The sequence below is a fragment of the Pyrus communis genome, chromosome 3 (assembly GCF_963583255.1).
Source record: "Pyrus communis chromosome 3, drPyrComm1.1, whole genome shotgun sequence".
NCBI lineage: Eukaryota > Viridiplantae > Streptophyta > Magnoliopsida > Rosales > Rosaceae > Pyrus > Pyrus communis.
In genome coordinates this window covers 5,553,756-5,565,537 of record NC_084805.1, presented here as the reverse complement: position 1 = coordinate 5,565,537, position 11,782 = coordinate 5,553,756, and the positions used below count along the sequence as shown (strand labels likewise).

The 11,782-nt window shown below is 34.5% G+C and overlaps 1 protein-coding gene across 1 annotated transcript; it reads left to right on the top strand.

Annotated features, from left to right (window-relative positions):
* The first annotated feature begins 7,326 nt into the window (after window positions 1-7,326).
* Window positions 7,327-10,588, top strand: LOC137727540 (alcohol-forming fatty acyl-CoA reductase-like). Its single transcript, XM_068466389.1, has 8 exons — window positions 7,327-7,486; window positions 7,760-7,864; window positions 8,042-8,231; window positions 8,380-8,541; window positions 8,754-8,839; window positions 9,785-10,044; window positions 10,208-10,335; window positions 10,432-10,588. Exons 1-8 carry the CDS (start codon window positions 7,327-7,329, stop codon window positions 10,586-10,588), a joined length of 1,248 nt encoding a protein of 415 aa, XP_068322490.1.
* The last annotated feature ends 1,194 nt before the right edge of the window (window positions 10,589-11,782 follow it).

Here is an 11,782-nt window from a genome sequence, read left to right as displayed (position 1 = left end):
AACAATCTTTTTTGCCACAGTAATTGTGAGCTGTGTGGTTCTAATTCAACTATTCAAGGATATGTCTATTTAAGGGGATTTGGATCCCATCCGGATCCTATTTAAGGGACCCAACTATTTAATGGGTGTAAGTACCTGTCCTCAAAATTTGATAAGGATTCTTTCCGGATTCTCTTTGTTAGGATATGGATGATCAATCAATCGTATCCGTTTATCGTACATCATGCGGCCAATTTTTGTTAGGTATTGTTTGTGTTTAATTTTAAATAAAAGAATTCAAAATGATTTTTGATCGCACGATGTATGATGAACAAACATAATTGATTAATCTTCTGGATACCCACAAAGAAGATCTGAATAGGATCCTAATCCCTCAAAATTTGATTACTGAAAGGATTTGTGGTCTTTACAAAAGTTGCCCTAACTACGTGTCATCCACGTGGTATAGGTAGATTTTATTATAAAAGCGAAAGAGTAATGTTATTCATACCATATTTTTATATCATATTTATATACCACCTTAGATGGCATGTGATGTGGACAACCACATCATTTGAAAAATTTGCAAAACCCGAGGAAACGAAGGAGAAAGACTCCTCATATACCACAATCATCATTTAATTAACTAGTTTTCTTAATTATTAGTTTATTAAATAATGAACTAAATTTAAAAATCTAATTAATTCAAATGATGTGGTTGTCCACGCCAAATGTCACCTAAAGTGGTGTAAAAGCATGGTATGAATGGCATTACTCAAAGCCAAACAAGTGTCCATCCTTTTGCCCCATAATCAAACAACCCACAAAAGTTTGTAAACATTAATTTACTAACCTATTGTTAAAAATAGGGAACATGAGTTACTGAAAAGAGAAAACCCAAAATGAAATCAAGATCACGCTCCCTTGGATCTCCTATCATAAATTTTTTGAGTTTTTATCACAAATGATCCTTGAAATTTGATCGAACTCATCATTTTGGTCCATTACTTTCAAAATTAATCAATGTCGTCCCCGACATTCACTACCGCACATCAATTTGATCATTTCGTATAGATTTCGTCAACTATTATGTTAGTTTTTATGTGGGACCCACAAATCTAATAAAATGGTCTCTAACATTGATCGAACTCCTCATTTTGATCCCTAAATTTCAAAATCGATAAATCTGGTTCCTAATTTTCACTACTTTGTCCTTCCGTTAAAATTTCCTCAATATTTTTTTGTTAGTGTGCTAATATGGTCCCGTTAATCCAATCATACGGCACCACATAGATTAATTATATGAAACTATTTTTTTGAGATTTAAAACTAAAAGTAAAATAAGTAACTAAAAAGAAAAAAAGAAAAAGACATCATCGTCTTCATCTATGTACGTTCAAAAAGAAAAGGAAGACACCATAACACCACTAAAGCATTAGGCCTCCCTAAACTCACTCCTCATTCTCTCTAGTTGGTTATAATCCTATGAAATTTGGATTCAATTTTATCGAATTTAGATTGAATTTTTTTTTTCACTTGGGGTTGTGGGATGTGAGAGAAATGTCAGTGCGGAATACTCATCAGTTGTTTCGGTCTTAAAAAAAAATCATTTCTTAGAACTAATCCACGTCACGCCATATGATTGGATTAGTGGGACCACATGACACACCCCAACCCGGAATGTCCACTTGGAAATCCGAATCGAACAGTGCTGGCTGACACCTGGAAAGTGAGCCATAAAGTGTTGTGTAGTGGAAAATGTGAATAAATTTAAACCTAAAAGTGCCTAAATATAAGAGTGCGCTGTGAGCGAGAATGAACTCATTTCACACATGATGACACAGTACAGTAAAATAAGGTGAGAATTATACCATCGAAGGTAATCATCTACACCAAGATTTGCCAATAATCCTCGTCGGTACAAAAGCTCTGCTACTAGAACCTGGAGGGGCGAAAAACAAGGGTGAGTGGGCCTAGAAACAAATCTTTGTAAAAATCTTTTCAAAAACATAATAACCCCTCACCGTAAAACAAGTATAGTTCCCAAAATATACATACTACGTATAGTAATAAAATACTTACTGTAGCCTGCAAAATCACAAGATTGCCATACGTCGCAATATTGTGTAAATGAACATATAACAACCAATATCACATAATCTCACCTAAGAAAACATATCATATCAGGTGCTTATTGACACATGCTGACACATAAGTTCATGCAGAGGTATTCTGACATGAACAGGACTGGGTGTAACAATAATATAAGCTATAGTGCTACAATCATGTGAAGACTGGCGCTATTCGCGGTCACATACAAGTCGAAGTTGCCTATTGCAACCTGTACGATGGGACTGGCACCTACTTGATCTAAGGCGAGCGTGCGGTGCGGATGTGAACATACACATGAAAGACTGACCCTGGCCTTGGGCGAGCACTAACACCGATGCAGTAAACGATGAGCAAATAACATAATTATAATCGTGCCACATCCATTCAACAATTCTAGTCAATATCATATTATTCATGACCGTAAATATAATTAAGGTATCCCCTTATAGTAAGCTTACATGTGCATCCTGTAGGATTATTTCATCATTTCCCAACAATAAGGCATTTCTTATAAACGTAAGTTTAATCATGGCAATCACGTAGAGAATTTATTAATAATTGTATATATGGAAACTAACCTATATATATATATATATATATATATATATATATATATATATATATATATCTCAAAGAAAAGACCCACTCACATATCATGTCGTCGAGTCAAACCCGTTCGAACTAGAATAGTTGAAGTCACTGATAATAATCGCACTTAAGCATAATATTAGGACCCATTAGTAAAACTCCACTAAAACATTTAAATTTGGGAAAACAGAGTGTGAATTTGGAATTGAGGCATCGAAATACGCTAAGGAGGGTCCACAACCGTATACCAGTCAATCTGGAAAATCCGCCCATGGATTTTCGATCCGTAACTTGCCAAAGTCCACACTATGCTTCTAAAACAACATACTAAAACTTCTTTACAATCCAATGGTCAGATCTCCGCCAATTGTTAGAATTAGGTTGCTATCAACGTTTGTTTTACAAACTTAGAAATTCAATTGGGAAGATTCGTACGTCGGATTCCCAATCCATCAGTTCCTATGGTCTTCAAATATTACGTACTATAACATATTAAGGTTTGATGACGATCCAATGGTCGGATCGTTGAATCATAAAATGGTCAAGTGGTGTAGTATTCCATACTCAGTTCAAACTATCGAATTATAACAAACGGTTATCAAATTGAAATCATAACATCGAATTTAACTTAAAAAACAGCGTCGGCCCACTGGCCACACATCCCCACACGTGGCGGTCGGCTGCCCTGATTAGCCAGAAAATCAAACAACTCCAAAAATTCCCAAATTTTACAAGAATGAAGATCTCAATGAGACGAACAACTTTCATACCTGGGCTGAAGTCCAATTCGGCCGGGAAGTGGCCTGAAATTACCACAAACCACCGGAAACCCTATAAAGGGTGTGTTTCGATTCGTCACTTCTGGTGCTCCGCTGCACCAACCAAGGCATGGGACTTGTTCCTGGATTCAAGAGGAGGCTAATGGTGGTGGTGGTCAAAGATATCACCTTCAAAAATGGCGGATTTTTGCCGATCTCTCCCACGGTGCCACCGGTGCTATCTCCACGAAACTAAGACAAAAAACAGTCAGGTTTGGGGTGGAACTTGAAGAAGGAAGGTCATGGAGTTGGTTTTGGGTAGTGGTGATGGTCATTTCGCTAGGAAAACGCATGAATCGAAATTGGGGAGTTTCGAAATCGGGTCGGGTTGGCGGGGAGGAACTGGGTCAAGGGTGATCCGGAGCTCCTCCACTCCCTCCTTTCCTCTGCTTTCTCTCCTCTTTGGTTGGTCACTCTTTCTTTCTCTTCTTTCTGATTGGGCACCCACCCTCATTTCTCTCATTTCTCCCTTCTCTCCTCCAAATGGGCAGCAACCCCTTTTTTCTCTCATTTTTCCCTTCTTTCCTCCGTCCATCCTTCTCGTTTCCTTCATTTCTCTCAACTAATATTAAAATAATAATATAATAAATATGAGAGATATATAAAATAATAAATAGTAATCTTTAGAAAAGTACTTTTCGAATTTGTAGTTCCGTAAAAGTCCTATCATAACTCCGGTTTCGATTCAGATTAAGCTTACATGATCGTCCCATCGAGAGTTGCAAAAGTATGGTAAAATAGTAACTTGCACGTGTCACTATGACCGTTAACAAAAATCAACAATCTCGCTAGTAGGGGCATTTTCGTCAATTCACTCTTTTAAAAAATTAATAAAATCGTAAAATTAGGGACGAGTTGTCACACCACATCAGCATGCTAACAAAAAATATTGATGAAATTTTAATGAAATGATTAAATTGGTGAGTGGTAATGAAAGTCAAAGACCAAATTTATCAATTTTGAAACTTAAGGACCAAAATAAGGAATTGGATCAATGTCAGGGACCATTTGCGATAAAAACCCTTATTATGTGTAATCCACATGTCCAGGGCGGATCCATTATAGGACCTGGGTGATCCCAGGACCCTCCAGAAGATCGGACAAGCATCTGTGAAGATCGTTGAGGACCACCCGACTGCCTAGTCCCGTGCTGGTTTTGGAACTCCATGAATTTGCAGCGCAACACCTAGCAGAATTTAGTGAAGAAGAAGAAAGTTTAATATTGTTTTTAGTGACCTGGCCTAAACGGTGCCGTTTTGAGCTAGGCCACTCAAAAAATTAAAACTCTTTTTCATCTACAAACCCAAGGCCCAACTACTTCTCATGCAATTCCCTATTTTCATTAGCACAAAGCCCCAAATCCACCCATCCAATACAAACGTTACCCCACCACAATTATCCCACCTCTATCTTTCCATCATCACCTCATTACAATATTGAATTTCAAATAAATTTTATGATTTTGGTCTTATGTGTATTGGATGAAAATATTCATATGATTATTGTGATGTAGTTTATGATTTTTTTTATAACAATTTGATCATTGTTGGTTAATTTATAGAGAACTTTTATCTATACTTTAAAAATCACATTTTGCACTCCTCGTAAGTGTAGATTTCTTTTTCATTTTAGAAAGTTTGAAATACAAAGTGATATTTTTTAGAGTGCAAATAATAATTTCTAATAGGGGTGTGCTATCCACACACCCCTTTTTACTTCTCTCACACCCCTTGTTAATTTCTGTCCTTTGATCTTCTTCAATTCATCCAATCCGACGGTCGAAAATTAAAAGGGTGTGAGAGAAGTAAAAAGGGGTGTGTGGATATCACACCCCTTCTAATATATATATGTCTTTGTTAGTTCATATGATTTTTTATTTTGATTAGATCAAACAATCTGATCTTGGAATGCTTCTCTCTAACATCAAATAGTAATTTATTGTAAAATTTTTCAATGTTATTTTCGTTTAAGTTTTTTTAAACCTTTTACAATTAGGACCACCCAATGTTGAAATCCTAGACCCACCACTCATGTCACCATTTTATTGGATTTGTGGGTCTCACATATAAACTAATAGAACAGTTGATGGAATCTAAATGAAAAGACCAAATTGATGTGCGATAATGAATGTCAGGGACAACATTGATTGATTTTGAAAGTGAGGGATTAAAATGATGAGTTTGATCAATCTCACTGACCATTTTTTATAAAAACCGTAATTTTTTTTAAGATAATACTTGTGTCCATTTATAAGGGAATCTACTTGTCTACTCACTTGTGACTCAAAGTTTTTACTTTACAAACATTAATAATTTAAATAGTTCATTCTCTTTATCGTCATCATCTAAAGATCATCTTCACAACAAAAAAATAATAATTCAATTTAAATCAATTTCTAGACCATTTAGCAATCCACAGTCGAACAAGTCGACAGTTTGGTATTTACCATTAAGTAATAGTCTCATGAAGAATTGTGTATTTATTTATTGCATTTAGATGACTAACGATCTTCAAATTGAATAATTTTAAAAAAAAATATTTAGATAAAAAATAAAGAAAATAAACAACTTTCTAAAGAATTGAACCTAAATCATCTCAATTACAATGAACAAGAATATTACTAAATCGCAATACTATGTGTCAGAGAATAAACAAATATTTATATTGTAAAAGACATTTATTACCAATGAATAGATAAATAGGTTTCCCACATTAGTATTTTCCATTTATTTATTGGTATATTTTCTAGTTTTGGTTTGTGCTTTTACTTTTGTACACACAAATAGTTCAGCACTAATCTTCTATGTCACCTGGTTTTTTTATAGCATTGTGAGATTGGAAAAAAGAGTTTGGGTTTTATGTTTGTTTAATTATAGGGTTTTCAGCATTTTCTTATTGGACAGTACCTCCCCTAATAGCTCAGGAAAGGGTTTCATCTTTGAAAACATTAAAACCTCAAATGATACTTAATTTGCTCGACATTTTTAATTTACCAAGAAAAACATCTGAATTTTTTATTTATTTATGCCAGCGACATTTTATATTAAATTTATTTAAATTATGTGGTTGGTGAGTCGAACTTGAGTGGATGTAGAAAAAACTCTAACCAACTTGATTAAGAGTTATTTTTTATTGATACAATGATACTGGGGGAAGAGGGGAAGGGGAGGGACAAACAGTGACCAATAATAATTTAGTATCGAATTTATCATTCACGAAAATCGAACATAAAACCTCATATTTACAAATCGAAAGAAATATTAATACATTACCCTTTGAAACCATTCTAACTTTTAGTATAAATACTATCCAACCACGACTTAGTTCCCTCCACCACGCTCAATCCAAGAAAGCATCTGAACTTTACTCAGACCTATATATATATGTATCTCTCTCTCTCTCTCTCTCATCTCTCTCACTATAATTCTGAGTTTTACAAATCGAGTCGAAGACCATTCAAGGATATCTTAAAAAAAAGACCATTTTGGTTACTGGAGCAACAGGCTTGCAATGGGTATACTGTCCCTCCCCTCTCTCTCTCTCTCTCTGTGTAACTTTATTTGAAATCGGCATGCAGTATTTTTGGAGAAAATACTAAGGGTTCAACCAGATGTGAAAAAGGTCTATCTTCTTCTAAGAGCTCCGGATATCAACTCAGCCACGGATCGCATGCATAATGAGGTTTACCTAAATATAGAATTTACAACTACCATATAGATTATATAACTCATATAATAGATTTCTTTTCAATTCTCAAGTACACTTTATTTTAATGTGTTGATATATTAAGATCATTGGAAAGGAGTTGTTCAAGGTTCTCAGGGATAAAATGGGTGCATATTTTGATTCCTTTATATCGGAAAAAGTTGTGGCTTTCCCAGGAGATGTAAGTTCTGAAAACCTTGGAGTGAAAGATTCCAAATTTAGGGAAGAAATGTTCAATGAAATACAAATCATTCTCAGCTCTGCAGCAACGACCAAATTTGATATGAAAGGTAGAGCATTCACCATCCAATTGATGTCATGTGTTCCCATCCCAATATGCAATTTCTACATGGTCATGTGATTGCTAAGTCAAGAAAATAAATAGAACGTTGGACTTTTGTCTTTGAATTGTAACTTTTAATGAACTACATGTTAAACTCGTAGTAAGTTAACTACATGCCAAATGGAAATTTGGCTATACACACACACACACACACACACACACACACACACACACAAAATATATATATGCACAGTACATTGTGTGATATTTGTGTGCAGGTATGATATTGCGCTGGACGTGAATACATTTGGAGTTCTTCATGTGTTGAGTTTTGCGAAGAAATGTTCAAAACTGGAGATGCTTGTCCATGTATCAACCGGTCAGTGACTCGGTTTTCTGTTGTTTGTTTGTCCTTTTGTACAGCCTTTCCTTTATTTGTTTATCCCATATTGTTTTTTATTTTGGACATAATAATTTTTTTTTAAGTCTTACTCCTTTAATGGATATATATAGTTTTTGCTTAAGTGATAGTGATTAATTGGGGAACTTTTTCCAGCTTATGTGTCTGGTGAAAGGGCAGGACTCATAGCAGAGGACTTGTCGTCTTCATTAATGGATGATATAATAAACAATAATTTCGAATTACGTGAAAAGAAGGTGTTCGAGGAGAAATTGAATGAAGTAAAAGCACAAGGTGCTTCTGAAGAAATTATTACACGCACCATGAAGGATTTGGGCATTGAAAGGTTTTTAGAGCATCATTATCTAATCTAATTGTGCCCTGTATTACTCTTCACATATGAATTTTATATTGTGGCTTATTAAATCAAAGGGTAGAATTGTTTGAAACTCTTACCCTATTATTTGTTTTTCTTTGATACAATTAATAATTAGGGCTAAACTTTATGGATGGCCAAACACCTATGTATTTACAAAGGCGATAGGAGAAATATTTTTACATCACTCAAAAGATAATCTACCCCTGGTTGTCGTCCGCCCACCCGCTGTTAGTAGTACTCATAAGGAGCCATTTCCAGGTTCGATTCAAGGTTTGAGGTAATAAGCTGGCATGTACCTTAAATATTTATTTCTTCTGTGTGTGTGTGTGTGTGTGTGTGTGTGTGTGTCTCTTACAATTAGTATGGTCCTCTTTAGAACTAAATGTGAGTGCAAAAAAGTGTATGATAATTTTCATTTAGTATATATGGTCCTCTTTGACAAGGTGACAGCAAAACTCATATATCTCTGTTATTTTTATGTGACTACAGAACGATTGATAGCATAATTGTTGGTTATGGTAAAGGAAAGTTGAAGTGCTTACTTGCTAATCCTATGTTAGTATTTGATATGGTGAGTTCAAAGTCAATCAATCCCCAAACCCCTCCCCAACGCAAACATACATTATACATATTACGTAGATCTGCATGCATGCATGTACGTAAAATGTGTCTAAGGGGTAAGCTTATTAGCAGGGTGCCATGCACATAAATTATGTTGTGGCACTATATTAAAAGAAAATTACGAGTGTCGATATATACATCTAACTGTCATATATATATTGGTTTGTCATCTACATTTTTAGTTATAAAATAAATGAGAAAATATGACAGGTGCATGGTTAGAAAACATGAAAGACTTTTAGGAAAAACAAATATGCCATGTGGCATACTTTCATTAGTGGTGATGACATGTTAAATGAATAGTTTACCCTAAGTACATAATATAGCATTCCAAACTTCTTGTAATTATAAGGGTCATAATTTTACCAACAGGATACCCTCCGGATCTTTTTGGTCAGAATCCTGGGAATTAATAAATCATCCGTTCATCATACATCGTGCAGTCATTTTTTTGTCAGGTACTGTTTGTATTTAATTTTAAATAAAAATATTTAAAATGATTTCTGACCGCACGATGTACAATGAATGGATATGATTCATGGATCTCCAAAATCCTCACAAAGAGGATCCGACGAGGATCTGGATTCGTAATTTTAGTGCTTTGAGATCAACTTTTGATTACAATTATCAAAAGTTAAAATTTTAGATAAAATTCTATACATGCCCAAAATTTTGGTTAATTTTCCAAGGATGAAGGAGGGGAAAGGTTTGGTGAGTGGGTTCATTTCTTCTTTATTTGTTAATTTTTTTTTTTACTAACTAGTTTGTTTCTTTAATTTCTGCTTTTTCTTCTTATTCTTCTTTTCGGGTTTATAATAGAAGGATATCCAAAAACAATTACAGTTTGTTCGTAACATTATGTATAACTGAAGATCGAATTGTAAATTACACAGATTTAGTTGACATGGTGGTAAATTCAATAATTTCAGCGATAGTGGTGAATGCAAATCAATCTTCTATTCACATTTACCATGTGGGATCTTCATTTCGCAACCCTATAAAATTTTGTGATATTCAAGATATTATGTTTCGATACTTCACCAAATTTCCCTGGGTGACGAAGGACGGAAAGCCTATTAAGGTTGCGAAGTTTAGAATGCTTAGGACTATGGCTTCTTTCCGCATGTACATGCAAATTCGCTTCATGATACCTCTGCAGGTTTGTTCAACCTATTCCTTGCTAGTAATAAAACTAAAAACATGGACTATAAATTACTTAATGTTCCTTTAATAGTATGTTTCGTTATTCTTGATATCGCACGTTCTTGTTTCTTCTCTTTTTATTGTTTTCGTCTCATATATTCTTCTTTGCATCTTTGAAGGGATTAAAGTTCGTAAATAAGGCATCATGCCGATATTTCAAGGATATATATGCTAATTACAGTCGAAAACTCAAATTGGTAATGCGCATGGTAGAGCTGTACAAACCCTATGTGTTATTCAAGGGCATGTACGTATGCTTTATTTGGTGATTAGACGAAGTTTTATGGTTAATTGTAATTATGCATAAATCTTATGACAATGATTAACATGTTTTCCCTGGTAGATTTGAGGACACCAATTCGGAGGAGCTGCGAAGGGTGACAAATGAGAGTTGCATAGACGCAAAAGAATTTAATTTTGATCCCAGGTGCATTGATTGGGAAGACTACATTATGAATGATCACACTCCAGGCCTCGGAAAGCATGTTATCGTCAAATGATAACCCGAAGAATCGATGCATTGCCATTGCAATAAAAGTGTACCTTCAGGAATGTGTCAAGTTTGCATCTTAGCTACATTGGTAGTGATCAAATAATTCCACACTAGTGTTGAAGAAACTATATCAACGTTTTAAGTCATTAGCCTGCGAATAATTTATGGATGGTGATGAAATAATTAATTCAACTGTAGTGTTAAATGAATTGTTTTTCAAGAGTGATTGCATTAAATTTACATTTGCATTGGTGCTTGAATTAAATTTCCGCACCACCGCAGATGAAGGAAAGTGCTAGAATGGTCACCTACACAAGAGAACAAACAATCGTGAAATTCCTAAAGTATCGGTGTGGTACCGGCCAAGAGTTCTTGATAGCTAAGTTAGTATTGTTAGAATTTGATGGTGTATATGTATGTTTGTAATTTGTATATTTGAACAAGAACAAAATTGTATCAGAGTTGATTGATATAGAGGAAGAATATATACTGCAATTCAAAAGAATGTTACTCTGCAAATCTTATTCATTCAGTGTGTAAGAGAGAAAGACTAAAAACCTTATGACCTCAGCTATCGTTAGGTTACATAGTTGAGGGAGGATTCTCTTTTACATCATGAAATCCTAGCCATCCATCCTACAACTTATAAGCTTAAGATACATAGGTCTTCTTAGACCTATAAGTCATAACAAACAAATTAAATTAAAAATATCCACCTGGCAATATGAGCACAAAGCCGATTTTAACATTATAATTGATACAAAAAAATTAGATCACCAATTTATAATTCAAACAAAAAATTAGGTCACCAATTATAGATCAACACTCCCTTTTAAATTAGGGTTATTATACAAAATGGTCTCTGAGATTTGCATGATCAATAGAAATGGTCCCTGAAATTGAAAATCAATAGAAATGGTCCCTAAGATTGTCCATCATCCATGATTTTAGTCCTTCTATTAAAAACGATTTTAGACAATTTTCAAAGCTTTGTAACTCAATCGTTTCTTAACCAAATTCGACCCATAATATATCAAAATGAAGATAGGAAATTACCTATTTGGAAGCCCAATGGTTGCCGAAGATGGCCAGAAAATAGCTTGAAAGATGACTGGTTCGCGGGAAAACTATAAAACTTGCCGAAAACTGGGTAAACTTTAAACGTTCATAACTTCTTCAATACTCAATGAAATCGAGTGAT